The sequence below is a fragment of the Cottoperca gobio genome, chromosome 11 (assembly GCF_900634415.1).
Source record: "Cottoperca gobio chromosome 11, fCotGob3.1, whole genome shotgun sequence".
Classification (NCBI taxonomy): Eukaryota; Metazoa; Chordata; class Actinopteri; order Perciformes; family Bovichtidae; genus Cottoperca; species Cottoperca gobio.
In genome coordinates, this window is record NC_041365.1 from 17,998,272 (window position 1) to 18,019,395 (window position 21,124).

General features: G+C 39.2%; 1 protein-coding gene and 1 long non-coding RNA gene across 4 annotated transcripts in view; one reads left to right on the forward strand and one right to left on the reverse strand.

Annotated features, from left to right (window-relative positions):
• The first annotated feature begins 302 nt into the window (after nucleotides 1–302).
• LOC115015913 (uncharacterized) lies at nucleotides 303–673 on the forward strand. Its single transcript, XR_003833040.1, has 3 exons — nucleotides 303–320; nucleotides 412–498; nucleotides 629–673. It is a non-coding gene; the product is annotated as an uncharacterized LOC115015913 (long non-coding RNA).
• Nucleotides 674–2,800: 2,127 nt separating this feature from the next.
• The window catches only part of LOC115015899 (tenascin-X-like), a 42,929-nt gene continuing 24,605 nt past the window's right edge, over nucleotides 2,801–21,124 (reverse strand). For 2 of the 3 annotated variants that reach the window (XM_029443518.1, XM_029443517.1), the window contains 11 exons: nucleotides 14,156–14,278; nucleotides 12,720–12,863; nucleotides 12,479–12,598; nucleotides 11,751–11,900; nucleotides 11,475–11,617; nucleotides 10,295–10,427; nucleotides 9,956–10,107; nucleotides 8,292–8,388; nucleotides 7,471–7,626; nucleotides 6,945–7,108; nucleotides 2,801–4,961 (listed from right to left, as the gene is read on the reverse strand). In XM_029443518.1, the coding sequence (XP_029299378.1) occupies nucleotides 4,863–4,961; nucleotides 6,945–7,108; nucleotides 7,471–7,626; nucleotides 8,292–8,388; nucleotides 9,956–10,107; nucleotides 10,295–10,427; nucleotides 11,475–11,617; nucleotides 11,751–11,900; nucleotides 12,479–12,598; nucleotides 12,720–12,863; nucleotides 14,156–14,278 (1,481 nt within the window). In that variant the 3' untranslated portion in view covers nucleotides 2,801–4,862. Of the gene's footprint in view, nucleotides 4,962–6,944; nucleotides 7,109–7,470; nucleotides 7,627–8,291; nucleotides 8,389–9,955; nucleotides 10,108–10,294; nucleotides 10,428–11,474; nucleotides 11,618–11,750; nucleotides 11,901–12,478; nucleotides 12,599–12,719; nucleotides 12,864–14,155; nucleotides 14,279–17,368; nucleotides 19,500–21,124 lie in introns of those variants that run through there. The other variant, XM_029443516.1, reaches the window with a different exon arrangement.

Genomic DNA, 21,124 nt, shown 5'->3' on the forward strand with positions numbered 1-21,124 from the left:
ACCTGAGCTGACAGCAGGATCAGCAGCACCTGTCCCTCCCTCCCACCTCGCCGCCGGTCCCAGGTGAAGTCCCGGCACACACCTGTAAACAAGAGGCACAGGTGGCTCAGAGGGCAGGTAAAGAATGGTCTGATTGGCCACCCTGTGAGCAGATGGGTTGGGGGAGCTGCACCCCTGGGACCAATTAAAAAAACAAAAGGTGTTTAAAAGGACGTCTGGGATCTGCACTCGACCATGAAAAGACAACGGCAAGAACTTGACTTTTCCCTCGATCCCTCAGCTGTGTTTGGACCACAAGAAGACAAATGGTTAACATACTGGTAGCTCCTGTTTTTTACTGTTTTATTTGTGCCAAATAACTGCATTGCCCATTGTATACATTTTGATTAGGAATTTAATATCTCCTCTCAGGCACATCCCCACTAAAGCAATAAGAGAAGAGTAGCCTATGCTCTTCTGTTCCCTTACCTCAAGGATCCATATACCAAGAAAGGCTATGTAATATTCATTATTATTGTTTGCATGAAAGTTGCATATCAAACTTGCATACTATGACACAAAGACGTTTATATGACATTTGAGTTCTTTAATTAAAGTATGACCAAAATATTTTTTTGTTTTATTTCAGAAACATTTCTATGATGCTGCAAGCAGCACAGGATACATTTCTTGGCGTCTGAAAGCAATCCAACAAAAGATTTGTCGAGGATCTGCAACATCACCAAATAGCCCTATGGACTCTTCTCCAGGGGCCCCAAATGTCCAAAGAGTTGTTAATCTAGAAAGGCAGTTGGATGCTGATACTTGCCAAGTGAACATGTCTTTGCTCAACCATAACACAGACAATTTTCAGATTTTTCCAAAAATTAGCAAAACCTTTCAGCACCGTCAGAAGCTTGTTAATGACCCAAGCAGAGGTATTGATATCCTCTCCACCTTCCCAAGATTCCCAAGAAGGATTTCCAGCAGGAAGGGATTCTCAATTGTAGGGGATTTGGAGGAACTAACGAGTGAGATTCGCTCACAAGCAAAGCATCCTGCTTTTTCTGCTCTACCTATAGCTGACCCAAACATATCTGTGATAAATGAATCTTTTGAAAACCTGTTCACAAATCTTAATAGAGAATGGAAACGAAATAAATACTTTCATATTAAATGGGGAGTTGTCGAGCTTCTTAGTCAGGATCGTGATCCTCCTTCACAGTCCTTCACAGGGGGGATATATGTTTTAACTCTCCTATAATGGGACCAGCGTTGCACTCAGCTGATGTTGATTCTTCAGGGAATTATCCTATATAATTATTATTATATAAGTTTATATAGTTGCAGACTCTCTTAAACTTCTTCTGCATTAATCAGCTCGATTTCTTTCTCAATGATAGAAAAATCTTGGAAGTGCTGACTGAATTCTGTGATGAGACGTGACATGAGATGAGAGACGTGATCACAGACACATATTTCCTCTTGTTATCAGAAAGCTTGGCCTTTGGAAAAGCACATTTGATTTCGGACAGCGTGGGGAAGTGCGCAACATTCAAGTTGCGTAGTTGTGTCTCAAAGAGACGGAGCTTCACACAGAATGCTTTCATGTGCACAGTCGGCTCTTGTTCAGTGTTGAGATGACCAGTAAGATCAACTAAACAGGTCTGCCAAACATGGAGGGTCTCTCAGCTCATGAAGAGGTCGGCTCCTTCTCTTTCAAAAACAGATCGATCCTTTAGACTCCTAAGACCAAGCAGCTCTTCCGTAAAGCAAAAGTTATCGTCGCATCTGTGCTCTCATCACATGCAATCAGTAAACATCTAAAGCACAAGCTTTATCTGACACTTGATGTTTTAAGTTAGCTGACAAGTCAAAACTGTGTTTCTGTGTTAGAACTAAGAAGTACAAAACATTCAAGCACAAGTTTCGATCTGGGCCATTTTCCATTATACTTTTAGAATTTACTGCGGGCCAATTAAAAATGGGCGCAGGCCGCAGTTGGCCCGCGGGCCGTAGTTTGGACATCCCTGGCCTATAGCGTAACTTGATTAAGAATACATACAACTAAATTAGCTAAGCTAGCAACTAGTTTAACGTTAGCTAACGTTACAACAGAGACCAATATTATGTTTATTATTATAGATATAGCCACCCAGCAGTATATTAAGTAATACAAATGAGCTCCACCTTAACCAGGACAACATTGATGAACACATTAATGCATCAATAGAATATAAATCATTCTTAAATAGGCCATTCTTCATCATTAATAACGTTATATGATTACTTTTAATTGGTAATTTAAATGATAATTTGATGCCAATTTGTACTTTTACTCCAAAAATAAAATGCAATACTAGATAATAACATTAAATGCTACTACTACTACTACTACTAATTATTATTTATATCCTTTTTTATATCAAGTATTTTATCAAAAAGTGAATTTTGTTATCTTATTCTTTAAGGGGCTTGGTAACTTAAAAATGAAAATAAAACATAGATAGAATAACAGAAGGACAAACAAAACTCTCCATCACTCACCTGCTTGTTTCCAGCTTGGACTCAGACTGTACTATTGAAGGGCCACAGTGCATCTGATATATCTTACAGTGGACAGCAGGTGGGGCTGTTGAGTTGTAAAGCAGGGCTGAATCATGAAGAGCTTGTAGGTTTCAAAACCCAAACCACATCCTCTTGTTTGGTTTTATTTCAGGTGGACTTGATCAGAAATAGCAAATACATATTTAGAGAACTTGTGAGGTAAAAAATAAATGTAAACATTTTTCTTTTAAGGCCCACGGAAGGAAGTCAAACATCAAGGTCAAAACAATTATTTATTTCCTGAATAGTAAACATTTTGGAGACAAAAGGTTTTTGCACGACCAGCAACAGTGATATAATAATGATTCTGTATTTTACTACATGTATAACTCTTTGACAACTGGCTGATATTTATTTACAAAACACATACAAAAACAATGAAAAGTTGCAGTTTTGGTCCATCCTGAAGACAAAAGGTTGAAGTGCTGCAAACATCAGCTACATCCACACCTGTCAAGGTGATCCTGTATTAAATGTGAAGTCGGCACACAAAACCAAAACTATCGGCTTAAGTTGATGGGAAATATATAACCGTTTAAAAATGTGTATCGATGTTTCTCTTCTTCCTAATTGCCATTTTAACAGAGATAAAATCAGTATAATTCAGACACCAAATGTCATTTTTACATTTGAAATAATTTTGGCCCCAAATGATGAAAAAAGGAAGTGATTCAAACTTCCATTCAGTTGGCGTCCCCACAGTGTTGCATGACAGGGGAGAATACTGCTGCAACTTGTAATTTATATTTGTTCTCCAGTCCAGAAAAGTGACTTTAAATATTTCCTTTGGGCCCTGCAGTCTGCTCAGTGGTTAGATTGAAGAGGTTTCAAACTGTGATTTTCAGTCCATAGTTGAGCTGATATTCCCTGATCCAGTTCTAATACTGTTAACCCTTGAAGTTTGAAGAATAGCTTTGCTAAAGCAACACGTTGGCTGTTAATTGAATTTCGATAGAGGCATTATTGTGCACTTGACACTGAAACAGGAACCAGTTTCTATTTAAAGGGGCCATATCATTCTTATTGTCAGGTTCATATTTTGGGTTTCTACTAGAACATATTTGTTTACATGCTTCAAAGATAGGGGAGGCAGTTTATTTTTGGCATTATTGGGCAAAAATTCCATAATAAGAACGTCAGGATCTGAGAATACAGCCGCCGTCCTGCAGCTGTCCTCTCTGTCCTCAGCCCCTCACACAGACAAGCACGGGCATGTGCTTCATACAGTAACCTGTACGAGTACTAGTCATTCATTTCACATCATTCATGTGCTAATTTTGATCCTGTTTTCTTTGCGAACATGTTTGCCTGTAACGCCCTGTGAGATGACACACTGAGATGGAGAGAAAATGTTGCAAATAGTTTAGCCTGTTGCAAACCGCTAAGCCGGAGTGTCTGCTACTGAGCCGCGAGGCTAACGTTAGCTCACGATGGCCACAGCCGTGAGCAGAAGCTAAACTATTAGCAACATTTTCTCTCCATCTCTAGTTGTATCAGACGTGCATCAGCATCTGTATTAGTAGAACAGCCAATAGGAACTCTCTCTCTCTCTCTGAAATGACGTGTAATTGGCCAAAGTCTCCCGTCACTGGCTAGATTTTCTAAAGCCTGTAAACAGAGCCAAGAGGAGGTGCAGATGTCTAGTTTTCTCTCAGATCACCTGAATTGCAATATGCTGAGAGGTTATTATATTGCCCAATAACGGCAAAAATATGTTGCCTACCCCAGCTTTAATGTTAAAAAAACACATTATTATATTGTAATTAGCCTGCATGTGACATAGGAAAGGGAGCCAAATCTGAATGGCTTGAATCTGAATCCCATGTTTTCTGACAGAGACAAAAAACTGACTAGATCATCTTATTTTTTGTTTGTGGGTTGGTAGCCACTTCCTATACCTAAATGTATGTACACAAGCACTGGAAGCCATTTGCGAGGAGTCCTCTCAGACATCTGACTGGACCCAATCAAGCCTTTGTGGTAGGATATTAGAAACTTTTGAACCATAATGTATGTGTTTTTGTAATTTGGGTGAACTGGCCGTTTAAATTTAGAGACAGATGGAGCAGCCCTGCTTTGAAAAGATACAAATTGTACAATCTACAGTAACATACTGATAACTGACCTCTATACAAAATAAAAAATATGTCTTCATCTCCTCTGAAGTCAGAGCGAGGCTCACTGCTAAAATGAGAGTGTGTGTTTGCACATGTATGTACACACTGATGTCCATCACGCATCATGTGCTAAGCAGTTCATTATCCTCTGTCTCGTCCTCAGCCTCTGGTTGGAGGACTGAACGCTGCTGGTCTCATCTTCATCTCAGAGAACGGGATGGAAAACTCTTTTCCTTTCCAGCCGGTCCAGATCACACCCTAACACACACACACACACACACACACACACACACACACACACACACACACACACACACACACGAGAAATCAAATTCAGGTGACTGACAGCCGGTCCTCGACAAGGAAACCACTTTTAATAAACAAAACCTCGTATCGGCTGTGTTCGAAACAAGCCCCCAGGTAGAGCGGGGCGCTTTGTAGCCAATTTTCATCGTTGCCAAACCGTGGAATTACAACTTCCAGGTCCGTGTCTGTAAATCAGTGGATACTTTTCTTTGAGGTCAATCAAATTCCCAGAACAAACACTTCAGTAACCCTTATTTAAATTATTAGGTCCTAAAAATTGTAAAATGCGCCAAAAGCTAAATCCAGAGTTATTTCCGTGCTGCTGATGTGGATGAGTTCGAGAGACGAGGAGGTTAAAAGAATCACTAGCTTGTTTGCTCTATGGGCCCCATGGATGCAGAAGATCGCCGGATGATCCAGGTCATTTACACTCAGCAGTCAAGCACTTTTGGCTTCATGCGCCACTGAGCAACTTCCATAGGAATGAATGCTGTGTCCAGTTCTCTTTATACCGCCATGATATATAAAATATTATTCCCTACTCACTATCTAGAGCAGCGGTGTCAAACTCATTTTAGTTCCTGGGCCACATGCAGCACAATTTGATCTCAAGTTGCCTGGACCAGTAAAATTACAGCATAATAACCTATAAATAATCACAACTCCAAATGTTTCCCTTTGTTTTAGTGCAACAAAATACAAGTACATTCTGAAAATGTTCAAACTTAATCTTTTTACAAAACATTATGAACAACCTAAAATTTCTTAAGAAAAAAAGATGAAATGTCAGCAATATTATCAGTTTATCATTTACACATGTGCATTACAACGACCTGATCACAGTGTATCTACAAAGGCTTTTACTTTATGATCAAAACAACTCATTTTTACACTTTGCAAAGTCATCCCGCGGGCCGGATTGGACCCTCTGGCGGGCAGGTTTTGGCCTATGGGCCGCATGTTTGACACCACTGATCTAGAGAGTTGTATGTAGAGCACTATATAGTGAGCTCATAAGGACACTCTGGCACTCATTTCCTGTGCCGTTAATTATGTGGCACAATTAAAAAGTACCAGATAAACAAGGTATGGTGGACCATCCATAATAAATACTGACATGTTATTATACTGACTGAGCATATTTTCCCAAAATTGATAAATACAAAGCACTTTGTGGCAGTTTGTGTTGTGATGTGCTGCTCCGCTCACATTTAACATATTACTTTCGCGCCACAACTCATAGATTTGTACCTTCGAAAAACAGATTATACTCCCATTGAAAATACTTCCTAATAATACTCTTTATGATAACTTTCAGAGCTCAGCGGAAATGCTACCCAATATCGAACCATTTCGCAATTGCGCTGCTCTCTCTCTCTGCTCGCACCGTCTGCTGTCCTTTCCTTCAGTGCAATGCATGATGGTACAGTGCTTGGCTAGTTGTACACTACTTTTCACGATGCATTGTGATCATTTAGCTGCTTGTATTTACATGTAGTTATTTTTAAAATAGGCTGGAACTTATCACTTTCACTATGTTCTGACATTTCCTGTCATTTTACACCATACAAAGTGGGGCCCAGTCTCTAGGGACTTGGCTTCGGAATCGTTTGAGTCCCCAAACGGACCAAGTATGGAGTGTGGACTGGTACTTTGAGAGGTACCAGTTTGACTCCTGGGCACTGCTGAGGTGTCCATGAGCAAGTCAGCGGACCCCCACACTGCATTGTAATACATCTGCTCCTAATACTAGGAAGGGTTAAATGCACAAACCGTGCCTGAGTTCATCTGGAATCGAGACCCTTGTTTTCAGGCGGTCTCGGCCCGGTTGTTTGTTCCGCACCAGAGTTTGATTAAACTGAACGAAACAGGTGTGAAAGTCCTTATGTGGATTACCAAAACATTGTGGATGACACTAAACAATTGGGAGTTTACCTGGTGATTGAAGTCGGTGCCGTAGACGCCATTGAGGTTTGCCTCGTGGCAGTTCTTGTACCACCAGCCTCCTCGGTACGACATGGCACAGCGGGTGATGAAGGAGGACAAGTCCCGGTCTTTGGTGGAGAAGACCCGCTGGTTGTGATAACTGAGAGAGTCACCTGAGACCATGAACAGGAGATGTGAAGTTTTAAATCATTTTGATTGTTAAAGCATATGGAATCAATTGTGGCTAGGTTGTGAGTTTTCTTTTGTATTTTGGAAGTTTAATCTCAGGGTTAAAAGGTTAAATTCGGAAAATTAATGAATATTTGGTCGTTATGATCAGGACTGATGTTGGTTTAGAAATGCAAATCAGTGAAAGTGGAAAATAATATTAATATACGATTTCATGGCCGTTTTTTGACGCAGACATATTGTCCTATTATCAGCACAGAGCACAAGGGTTCATTCTTATTACCTCCAAGTTAGTTTGTATCAGCACATTTTAATTAACGCCAGTCGACCCCTGGTTTCCTCTCACCTGCGGTGCCGCTGTATCCGCCCACGGTAAGTTTGTAGTTCCTCTTCACAATCTCAAACGTCGAGTATTTGGCGAACACCGCCTCGTCTTTGTCTCGCAGGTCGACACGGAGACTCATCTTGATCATCGATGTCAGGTTGTGGAGGCTCTCGAGGCCTGAACAGGAGATACATCTGTTTATTCTCAGATAAGCATTTGGGGAAGTATAGTTTTAAAACCTCTTTTTTCTACAACTGAATGTGATGCCTGAAGAGAGCCAAAGTAAGGTAGCCTAAATGCTCCAATTCTTGGAGAAAACAAGATAAATTAGCTGATTATCTGGAGTGTCAAAATATGTGTTCTGACATCATATTTTACAAATAAAAGGCTGCACGACATTTTAAAGGACCTGACGTCAATGGAAAGACGTGCGGCACAAACTGAGGTAAAGACGTGTTTCGATATGTTTGAAACTGAGTGGTATGTATGCGTATGTGTAAGTTGTAACACAGAGACAAAAGGAGAGGAAGTCGATGACAAAGAACAAAAAAAGACGAGTTCTCGGTGAGTTCAGAGTCTGAGATGTCACAAAAACACACACATGGCCGTTGCGTATATTGCTAGCTAGCTAACACTTAAGTCGGACACATTTAATGTTTATGGCAAATAAACCCAGTTTGCAGTGTTTGCAATGTAACAATCTTCACATTTTCAATCTAAATTCACTTTAAAACTAGTGTACTATTAACTTTACAATCTCTTTTCTTATTTAGAAGGAGCAACACTGCTGTAAACACCAGTGATTGTGTATTGTTCCAGTATCATGTGTCTTTCTCTCTCACCCAGCCAAAACTCTCCACTCAGACTCCCAAATCCTTTCGCGTATTCCTTCCACCCTCTGAAGAAATCCACAGAGCCATCCTTCCTCCTCTGGAAGACCTGCAGACACGAAACACACAGACCAGGTTCCTCACAGGACATCCTCATTATATACTCTATATATATATATATAGAGTATATATAGAGTATATATATATATATATATATATATATATATATATATATATATACTCTATATATATATATATATATGTATGTATATACATATATATACTCTATATATATATATATAGAGTATATATAATATACTCTATATATATATATATATATATATATATATATATAGAGTATACATATATATATATATATATATATATATATATATATATATATGTATGTATATACATATATATACTCTATATATATATATATATATATAGAGTATATATATAGAGTATATATATGTATGTATATACATATATATACTCTATATATATATAGAGTATATATAGAGTATATATATGTATATACATACATATATATATACTCTATATATATATATATATATATACTCTATATATATATATATATATATATATATATACTCTATATATATATATTTATATATATATATATATATATATATATATATATATAGAGAGAGAGAGAGTATATATATGTATATACATACATATATATATATATATATATATATATATATATATATATATATACACTATAGACTGAGAGGAAGTATTCAATAATAATACCACACAAGGACTCATTGGAAATGTGACTTAAGTAAAAATATGTAAGTAAAATAAGGAAAATGTGCTTACATAATTAAAAGTATAAAGATATTATTATTATTAATGATAAGATTATATTATTTTCATTATGGATTAACCTGCTGATTATTTTATACAATAATCCATTGACTGTTTGCTTTGCAGAGAAATGTTGTCACGGTTACCCAGAGTCCAAAGTGACACCTGCACAATGTTTGTTTAGTCCAACCAACATTATTAATACTACATTAACATCATTAACATTATTCAAGAGAAAAGCAGCACATCTTCACAATTATTAAGCTGGAACATTAAAAATAATTTATATTAAAAATGACATAAACAATCAAAATATTTGCTTCTGTCAATCGACTAATGATTTATTTGACTAATCTTTTTAGCTGTACTTGTTTAAACTGTTGGGTGGTTTGATTTATAAAATAACTTATTCATAGTTTATAAACACCTCATATGCTTTGTCTGCAAAAATCTGAAAAGTCAAAAGTCACACAAGTGAAGTGAAAAGAACAATATTTGTCTCTGAGATGTTGTGGAGTAGATGTGGAAGTGGCATGAAAATTCAAGATCTAAGATCATGGATTACCTCATACCTCATATTTGTACTTAAGTAAATGTATTTAGTTACATTCCACCACTGCATGTAAAGGGGCAGTTCACCCCAACATCTAAAATACATATTTCCCTTTTCAAATGTTTTCTTTTGGCGTTTTGAGTCCCACAAGACGAGTGCCATGTCTACGGCTGATACCTCCAGCACTCGGTAACTCACACCAAAACAATCTAGATCGATTAAAAGCAGAGGAATCATGTGTAGAGAACTGTGCCATTAAAAGAACTGGCAGTGAGTGTCCCCGCACCGTCCAGCCTCCTCCATCTGTCTCCATGTCACAGTAAACCATCATCGGTGTCCCGAGTTTCCCCTGAGGGAAGATCTCCACCTCGCCTGATGTCCTGATGTCGTTCAGCAGCTCCTGAGAGCAATCTGTGGGGAAGGGGAACCTCAGGGTGCCTGAGGAAGAGGAAGGAGGAGGAAGAGGAGACTTTAGCTCTCTATCGGTTTATCACAGTGGTGGAATGTAACTAAGTATTGTACTTAAGTAAACATTCAAGGTACCTCACCACGACTATTTTACTGTTCATACTTTAAATATATTTAGTTGATAATACTTGCTTTATGTATTTGTAGGAATAGTTACCGGTGGTGAAGTCAGTGGAGATGGCAGCAGCATGTTGTCCTCCTGCCTCAGCCTGAAGCTGCACTGTGTACTTTGACTCGGGGTGAAGTCTGGTCAGGTTGTACTCTGTTACCATGGCGTCCACAATCACTTCCTGTAAATTGGAAGAAGCAGGAAGACAAGAGACGGTTGTCTACTGAGTGACTTTACAGTTTTATAAAAGCATGAATTTATTTAGGAAGTTGCAGGTGAAACAAGCAGTCAATTAATCATTTTGGTAATTCATTGTTTATTCATCAAAGTATAAACTAAAACTACTTTATCACAATCAAACAAAATATAGTACAGTTAAGTGATGGGGAAACAAACCAGAGACATTGTGAGAAAGTAACTAAGTACTTTACTTAAGTGCAATTTTGAGGTGCTTTACTTGAGTATTTCCGTTTCCTGCTACTTTATATTTCTACTCCACTACATTTATTTGAAAGATATAATTACTAGTTATAAAATACAACACATTATGAAAGATTAAGAGAGTAGTTTCCAACCTTTTTGACTCCTCATATATGAAAACAGTGCCTAACTGTTTGAGGCCCAAAGAGGGAAAATTATACTAATATTTGACAAAATTCAAGAAAATAAATATGCAGAACTTTGCTTTTTCTTTCCTCTGCCATTAATCATCTCACGACCTGTTGTGACCCTTTGGAGGGACTCGACCCCTAGGTTGGGAACCACTGGACTAAACTATAAAAAGAATTGCATCATTATTAATATAATTTCATAACAACAACAATGATATCATATATAATATAATATATAATAACAAATCAGTCACATTGCAACATTTTACTGCAGAATGAGTACTTTTCCTTTTAATAGTTCAAGTATATGTTTCTGATTACTTAAATAGGATTTTGAATGGAGTATTTTTACAGTCATGTATCGGTACCTTTCTGTATTGGTCCTCTCTGGAATGCACTAACCGCCTTATTTAGATCTTTTAAATGTTTTCTCAGAGAGATTTTAATTCTTACACTTCTTTCTTAGTATTGTCTTAACGTAATGTATTGCATTGTTTTAACCTAATACAGCATCTCGAACATACCTCTGTGTATGAAACGTGCTTTATAAATAAGATTGGCCTTGAGCACTTGAGTGAAGGATCTGAGCATCTCTTCCACCACAGCATGTTTACTACCTTCATTTCTTGACCTTCGGTCTGATAAGTCAGTCTGTAGCTGCCCGCAGGCTTTGACGGTGGTTTCCATGACAACAGGGCGGAGCGAGAGGTCACGTTGTTTGCCTTGAGCTCGCGAAGCCCGTCCCCATCCCTCCCAGAGCCTGGAGAGGAAGAGTGGCGTTACTCTAGTTATTTCAACTTCTTCAAGGTAAGAGTTGCGGGAATGACATTTGTGTGTGTGTGTGTGTGTGTGTGTGTGTGTGTGTGTGTGTGTGTGTGTGTGTGTGCACTGACCTCTGGTGGTGGTGAAGCTGGTGGAGGCAGCTGAGCTCTCCCTGCTGCCCAGCTGGCTTCTGATGGTGATGGTGTAGGTGGTGGATCCTTCCAGATCGCTCAGCTGCTGCTCGGCTGCGTTTCCAGACACCGTGATCGTCAACTCTGAGTCTGAACACAGAAACAATCAGCGACTCTGTGTCATCCTGTCGTTTAACATGATCATATATTATATTACTACTACTTTGGCATTCTCAGTGATGTAAAGTAACTAAGTATATTTACCCAAGTACTGTACTTAAGTACAAATTACTTGTACTTTACTTGAATATTTCCATTGTTTCTTGTTTTTCATCGTCTTCACATCTGTATAAGCGTTACATTAACACACATCTTTCTGGACAATTATCTCTGTACATTGCATTATTCTTTTTTATTGTTAATACTGTGAACCTTTGCACATCCCCTAGAATATATTCTTGCACATTCCTGCCTAGCAATTTTTCAAAAAGGTACATTGTACATAATTCTATATTTTTAAACAGTATTTTTTTCTTTTTCTATTCTATGTTATTATACTATAGTAACAATAAGACATAAAATTGGAAATTTCCAAACTATATAATTAAATAAAAATTGAGCTCCACTTTTGAACACATTAATGCATTAAATGCATTCTTAATGTTTCTTCTAGCACAGAAACATTAATGATTTATAAGCGGAGGACGTAAAGCGCTGCAGACTCTCACCTGTCCCAGAGCCATAAACGATGGCGTATTTATCAACGCCGGCCAACGCTGGACGCCACAATAACAAGGCCTTGGTGTCTGTGACGTTTACGGCACGGAGGTATGTAGGAGGGTCAGGGACTGAGAGAGAAATAAAGATATGATCATTTAGTATATTTTCTCAGTGCATTCAACAGCAGCTCACCTCACCTATGATACAATAAAACAAAGGGAACAAATCAAATAAAACTGCAGTACTTACATGTCATGACAAAGTCTTCGATTGGATCGCTCTCGTCCAGTCCGAGGATGGAGACGACACTGACCTCGTAAGAAGAACCAGGTGAGAGCTGTGACAGGCCGAGGGTGGAGTCGTCCGAGTCCACGGACACGGACACCGGCTCACCTGCAGAGACGCCCAAAGGAGAGCAGAAATGTCAAAAATACAACTACGGGCTGCAACAGAAATTTCCCCTGTTACCGATTTACACTCTTAACTATTCTTTTAAAACGGGCCGAGCCATTTATGGCTGAACGTCGTCTGACCTGAGAGGGACCAATGTGAGCTGCCTCAAGTCTGTTAACACTTTGGCTTCCTATTGAAGAGCAAAGGCTTTGTAGCATCCAATAATACAATCATTTCTGGAACATTATTTAACGCCTGGAAATTCAATAACGTTTGCACCCTAGCCTGATCAACGTGTATGTTGTACGATCCCTGGAGCCGCAGCACGCTCCCTTCCCGGAAAAGCAGTATTATGTCAGCACGGAGGACGAAACTAAAACACGAGTCGTTCCCTCGACCGTCGACCCGAGACAACATACAAACTATCCAAACGTAACGTACAGACAGACAGGCAGGCAGACAGACAGGCAGGCAGACAGACAGACAGACAGGCAGGCAGACAGGCAGACAGACAGACAGACAGACAGACAGGCAGACAGACAGATAGACAGGCAGACAGGCAGACAGACAGATAGACAGGCAGACAGGCAGACAGACAGACAGATAGACAGGCAGACAGACAGACAGGCAGGCAGACAGACAGACAGACAGGCAGACAGGCAGACAGACAGACAGGCAGACAGACAGACAGACAGACAGACAGACAGACAGGCAGGCAGACAGACAGACAGACAGACGACAGACAGACAGACAGACAGACAGACACAGGAGTGTTTAATAACTGATGGTTTTGATGATTGTTGAATACAGATTGTATGGAGCAGTTTAGAGGTGACTGGAACTACACGTTGCACCTTTAAGAGAGAAAGATTGGTGAGTCTGCTTCTGTGCAATTCTTTGTCTGTTACTTCCAAGAAATGCATTGTTATACATATCATCATTAAAGCTGATAATTAAAAGGCCAAAACTACAAAAATAATATCTAATATTAACTGTGAGAATGAGTTGGAGTTGTTGAACAATATTTATGCTTAATGCAGCATCACCAAATAATAACTGTGTACTGTAATTGACCTAGCCCCGAGTTAAGTTTATAACTTATTTAAAGAGAAGAAAGGATTTTGATTTGACACTTTGGTTAGTGGGCAACAAAACTAAAAGCTATTATAAACTCAGTGGTCTCCTGATATAGAAAATAACAGACAAAAGAAACATATAAACAACAATATCTAGATATATATTATTCTTATTCACTGTGTGCCTTTTAATAACACATGGATGTCGGTTCTCACCGTCCTCTGTGTTGGTGTAGGTGACCTTGAATCCACTGATGGGAGTGTTGGGTTTGGTCCAAGACACCGTCAGAGAGTTTTCTGTCACCTCACTGAAGATGATGTCGGTCGGAGGCTCCGGGCCTGAACGGTACGAAGAAAACCATGAGAGAGGTGGATGAAAGCATGGGAAGGAAAAAATTGAAGTGAAGTAAATGAAGAAGTCAAAGAAGAAACTGAGGAAATAGGAAAAAAAGACAAAAGAAGGTGAAATAAAAGACAAGGTAAGTAGTAAAGAAGGTAAAAACAATAACTTTGGACAGACAGTGTAGCAGGGTTCATGGAAAGCTGACAAAAGGGGGCCACTAAAGGAGTGAAAACAGTGTGTTCATCCACACATTTGCTATTGGTGCTCCGGTGAGTTTATGTGTATATATGTACAGTGCAAACATATATACAGTATATAAATCATATACAGACAAACCATAATTAATTACAACAATCAAATGCAGATGATGGATCCTGGACAGCAGCGAAGGAAAGAATGATATTTAATAGTTAGCTGGCTGCTCAAACCTGAAAATAAAAGCGTGGCAGGAGTGAAGGATGTCAAAACAAAGCAAGAAAGGTTTTACAGGAGGAATGAAAACAAACACATTTAGATATTAATTCAACACAGTCAGAAGATTTAAAGCGTTGGACAATTACTTTGTGGACAGATTTTCAACCTTGATGAATGTGTGAATGATTTTCCAGGTAAAAACTCATTCATCACTCTGTACAAAGGCTGGGTCTCACTGAACACACTGTAGCTTGTGTCCTGAAATGCTTCATTAGAATTGTAATATATTGTGCAATCTTTACACATTTGTATTACAAAGACGTATTAGACTCTTCTTTGTGATACAATCTGATCCGGCAAAGTTAAATATGAACCAAACTGTCAATCTATAATGACCCAATTTGGTCTTTTTGACACCCGGACCTGCTATATAATTTCTAAGAAATCCACATTTAACTTTAATATATTCTTTCATTTATTTTTCTTGTGAACTCATATTATTAAAACTTGGATGTAAGAAGTGGAGACAGACCAAACGTACAGAGACCAGCCGTGGTCTTACCCTGGTTTGAGTGAGAGGTGAAGGGGTGTCAGTGAAGCTGGCTGTTAGCTTACCCTGAATGAGAGAAAACCAGAGCAGCAGTGAATGCATCGTGTTGTTATGTTGCTACTGTTGAACTCTCATTTGATGTCAACTCAGCATGAATATAGTTCTCAATTTACTGCTATACTGCAGCCAAGAAAGTTATTTGTGTCTTGTAGCTGTTCGTGTGCTTGCTGCCAACATTATTTAGAATTGTTTTTCATACAAAATATGCAGTTTTGCAAATAAAGTATAGTCAGTGGTAGAGGAAGTATTCAGATAATTTACTTTAAAAGTACTAAATAATGTGTTACAAGTAAAAGTCCTTCAGAAAAGTATGTCATCAGGAAGATTTACTTAAAAGATTCAAAATTAATTAAAAAAATATATAATAATTTAAAAGGAAAAGCAGCAAATATTCACATTTGTGAAGCTCCAACCATGAAATGTTTTATTTAAAGATTGATCAAAATAGTTAATTAATTTTCTGTCAACCCAATTATTTCAGCTGTACTTAAATATGCATATTATAAATATACATATCATATTTTACAAGGTATTCTGTATTTTTATATGCAGAAATCTTGATTAGTAAAGTAGGCTATCTAAAGCTGTCAAATAAATGTAGTGGATTAAAAAATAAAATAGTTCTGTCCGAAATGTAGTGGAGTAGAAGTAGAAGGTGGCACGGAAAGAAAATATTAAAAAAAGTAAAGTACTTCAAATTTGTAGTATAGTGCAGTGCTTTGCATTCCACAACTGAGTATATTAAGGTTTGGTTAAATGTGCTTCTTGTTTTTATTTCTGGTAATGTAGAAGTAGAACTGGTGAATTGCTCCATATTTGCATAAAATCTGCTTAACATTTGAAAGGAGACTTACTGGAGGCTCAATTGCCTTGAAGCAATAAATAATACTCAAGATCCAGTAATAGAAGTTGAGAATCTCAAGGTGAGCTGAACAATACGACAAACTGTGTTGTCAATACATATCTGAGGTTTGACATCCAATAACAGAGTGTGTGGTTACGGATGAGAGAGTGTTGACTATTATAATGTGTGACTGCTGATTCATGAATATTTCATATATTTATGAAAGCCGATGAATGTTTGCACAAACACAATGTTAACACAAAACACAACCACTTGATTGACATTTTGAACATCAAGAGCCACTGAAAACAAACAAAACAGGTTAGGTCATTACCACAGCAGTGGTCAAAGGAACACTTCACCCTCAATTTCTCACCCCGTGTTACCTTGAATTTGTGAACACAACTTTGTTTTTCTCGCATGCCTCAACAAGAACAAAGAATCAAAAAACGGGGAAAAGTCTTGATGAATTGAAGTTAATGGGGGCCGAAGACAAAACTATATCAAAACATTTGTTTACAAACTCTCACACAACTCGTGCAGTATAATCCAAGTCTCTTTCATCTAGTTGTATACTATTTCCTTCCCAAACACATGCATTTTCACTAAAACCTTACCATTAAAAACACTTCTGCATAAACAGTCTCACGCTTGTGCAAGCTCTACTCTTTCATGCAAATGCATATTTATTGTTTGAATAGTAAAGTTTTAGTCCAAATTCATGTGCTTGGGAAGTAGTGAGCATACGACTAGATAAAGTTTTTACTACAAAACAGATTTTTGATTCTTCCTTCACTGTGGAGGCATGCGAGAAAAACTAATTAAAAAGATAACATGGGGTGAGTAATTCATATACAAATGATCATTTTCAGTGTGAAGTATTCCTTTAAATATGAAATACATGGGGTGAAACTGTAAATCACGAGCTTACAGTTTTCAAGAGCACCACAGCACTTGAGCTCTTGAAATGAACATGGAAGAAGCATTTAGTCAGACTGAACACTGAAAGACAATTAGTTAACACTTTTTGGTTTTGTTTAAATCAGCACAAGACGTGTGGCGCAGAAAAGATATAAGATCGGTGAGTGAACAGTTTTTTAATTTTGAGGTGCGAGATGAAAAGATAAAGTTTTCTGTAGAGGACTTCAACATTGTCGGTAATGTTGTAGCATTGTGAAGTAGTAATTAAAGTTGCTCTACTGTCACAATAGCTTATACCTGTACTGATGACAAGCTTGTGCAATCTGGACAGAAGGCCAGAACCCTTTCCAAGCAAGGTCACGGTGTACTCGGTCTGAGGAGGCAGATTCTCAAACTGGAAGAAGCGAGCTGAACCAGGAAGAACTTTTTTGAAGGTTTTGTCACTTCCTGTAACATGTTTGGATTTTGTGCTGCTTTGGATCTGTGGACCTTGTGTGGAGATACTTTCATGAACTCTATTTTCATCTTCACTGCTTCCATTTTCTGATTCTGTTTCTTTGGTTGGTTGATGCTTTGCTTTCTTGTCTTCATTGCCACCCTCTTCATCTGAGTCTCCTTCCCGATCTTTCTTGCTTCCCTTCTGCTTTGGCCCTTCATCTTTCCCAACATCTTCGCTTGTCACAACAAAGTTTTTGTACTTCCCTTCCGGTGAGTCCCATACGAGCATAAATCCATCTGACGTCCGGTTCGTCACTCCCATATAGTCCAGAGGTTCCTTTGTGGCTCCGGAAGATGAATCATCTGATCCCTCTGGAGGTTTGGGATCAACACTTCTTGTCTGTTCAGGTTTACTGTCAAACAACATTTTTGCAGTATTGTTTGTTTTGTCCTCTCTCCTTTTGCTCCCACTGTTGTAGTGTCTTATCTGGTTGTGATGATGTGCTACCATACTCCTTATTGGTGGTTGTCCCTTTGGAAGTGTGACTGGTATTGGGGTTCGAAGTCTTGAATCGGAGGAAGTTTGGTTGATAGTTGTTTTTTCTCGACGTGTAACGCTACTCTTTTTATCAGCGTTGTCTCTCTCTTTATGGATGACAGAGTCAGAGTTTGAATCTGGGAAGCTAGTTTCTTCTTCCCTAAATCTGATAGTTTGGATTGGAGCATTGCCGCCACCTTTTAATTTGCTAATCTGAGATCTGACGGTAGTGTCATGGCCATGGATCTGTGCTCTTGGAATTACCTCTGCAGTGTCTTGTTCTCCTGATGGTTTGATTTGGGCTAGTTGGGTAGACGTGGGGGCATTCTGCACTCCTGATTGAATATCTGGGATTTCAGCGGTACTATCCTTTTCTAATTGTCTAATTTGACCTCCAAAAGTAATGCCTCCATTTAGTTTTCTGGTTGGGAAAGGCTTGCGCATGGGACCTCCTGCTGGATGTTGACGCGGTCTCACGTTTGTACTGGTTTTGTTTTGAAAACGTCCACCATACAGTTGCAGCCGACGGAAGTTACCAACTTTGGTGGTCGTGCGATGGGAGGAAGGCACTCCGCTTCCTCTGAGGGTTTGATTGAAGTCACGGGACATGCTTGTCACAACTCTTCCTTCAATCTCCTCTCCTATTGGCCCTGTACCTTCAGCTGGATAGGATTCTTTGGAAACAGGAGGAGATGAAGTGGCTGGCAATTCGGTAGAAGATAACTGCTCTCTCCTTGTTTCTGACACAGGCTTTAAAGGTCGAGAGGGGGGAGGCAGCAGCCTCAAATTTGCACGACTCCGGTTCTGAAGAGGTCCAAAGTTTGGACGACGCTTGAATCCCCCCTTTGGAGTAAGACGTCGAACTGGGATTTGTCCTCTTTCAATTGGCATATTTTTCTGGTTTTGTTCAACTCCAGAAAATGCAGGTGTATTCGCCCCATCTTTCTCTCCACTCGTATCCCTCACTGGTGAATTTATTTTAGCTGAGGAAGATTCCCCTAAAGCAGATGAAGATGGTGATGAGGATAATTCACTTGTGGATGTATGTCTGGTCTCTGTCTCTCTTCTAGGGCTAACGTTCAAATGAGAAAGGGAACGGTGAGGAACTCTCATATTTAAGCGGGTTTTGTTGTGAAACGATCCAAAGTTTGGCCGTAGGCGACGTACATATCCATGTTTTAGAGGTGTGCGGTGGAAAAGTGGTATGCCACCTTTTCCTGAGGGTGGTAGTTTTCTGTCTTCAGGGGACGTAACGTCAGCCACACTTTTGCTGGCATCAACATCTGGTTCATTGCTTCCATCTGAACCTGATTCATTTGAGCTGGAAAGAGATGATGATGGAAGTGAAAGTGATAATGATGGTATGGGTGATGATGGTGGTAAAGGTAAGGATGTGGGTGATGACAACATTACCAATGATAGTGATGATGATGGTGCTGCTGTTAATGAAGATAGAGCTGGTGAAGGTGACGCTAAAGAGGATGGGGATGCTACAGCTGATGACTGTGCTGATGACTGTGCTGCTGCTGATGATTGTGAGGTTGATGATTGTGATGGTAACCAGGGCAAGGATGGTGACAATGACTTCAGTCCACTTAAAATCTGCTTCCTCACTTTTTCTGCATTAACAGAGAGGTTTGATGGTTTGGACAGGTGAACAGAAAATGTTGTGATATTCAAACTGTCAAAAGTGTCGGCCAGAAGTTTATGTAAAGGATCTGATGAATAATCAATGTCTGTCTTTGCAGAGGAGGGTTCCAAATCGTCTGTTTCAGTGGAACCTTGATCTGAACTCGGTGTCTTTCCTTCCAGCACTGTTCCATCCCCTCTACACCCGCTGCCTTTGCCCCGATGGGGTAATCTAATGTGTGTCACTTTAACTTTGTTCATACATTTCTTCTCTTGGCTTTGAAAAGTCCCAGTTGGCTCTGAAGACACTAGAGCAGTGTCGTTTCCTTTGCCTGCCATGCCAACATCTGGTTGCTCTTTGGAGCCGACAGCAGCAGTTGGTTCCTCGGAGCTACTTTGTCTGCTTGTATCTGAATTACTACCAGACATTATAGCTGGATTCTTGTCATCCTTCCTCTCTGTGCTTGATGCCTCTACAGTCGGGTCTCTCACAGTCAAAGCTATTGTCCTTTTACCAAAAGTGGGGACATCTGGTTTAGGTTTTTTTGGTACTATTGGTGCCTTCTTCTTCTGACCCACCAGATGCTTTTTCAAAGGGCCTTTGCCATCCTTTCTCCATCCAGGCACAAGTCTGGTTGTGTTGAAACGGAAAGGGCCTGAGACATTTGGCTTCCTGTACAACGTGGGCCTTTTACTGACTTTGGGGCTGGTTCCATTTATTGCCATATTTCTGTTGACCAGAAGTTTAGTTCCTGCAGTCACAGAGGTTGATGAGTCTTTGTTAGACCCATCAACACCTCCAACTATTAAAGAGTCAGCCTTGCTCCCATCCTCCCTCTTCTTCTGTTGGTCAATGACTTGAACCTCAGGCAAAGGGTTGAACTCATGGTGTCTGTCGCCAACATCTTGACCAGGTGCTAGTGTGACCTGCATGGTTAAAGCTGCCATGGTAACCCTTGGTAATGTTTTCCCTAAAGATGTGAAGGAAGTGAGCATTTGGAATCAATGTTAAGGTCATCATATGCTGCTGTTATTAATAATCCAGAAGCTCTCACGTCTAATAAAGGAAGAAAAGTAGTTTTAATATTCATTATGATGCTTTTAAAGAAACCTGATTAACAGTACAACTCAGGGCAGTGGGATCCATGTAGAACCTGCAAGGAGAGAATTGGAATATAATTAATGTTAGGTTGGACAGAGGAATTCAACATGGTGTTTGTGCCACTGTAGTGAAGGAAATATCATGACCGAGTTCAGAAAAAAAGAGTTTAAGGTTGTTCAGAAACTCATAGTTGAGGCCACCTTGCTTCATTAACTTTCACTGTGACATTTCTCCACAGTGTAAAGTGTTTTTAATGATGTGTTCTATTGAACAATGAGGACACATAAAGTTTCATTTAGCTGAAGCAAGTCTGTTATCACCTGTATATGATCTGGAAGAGAAACAA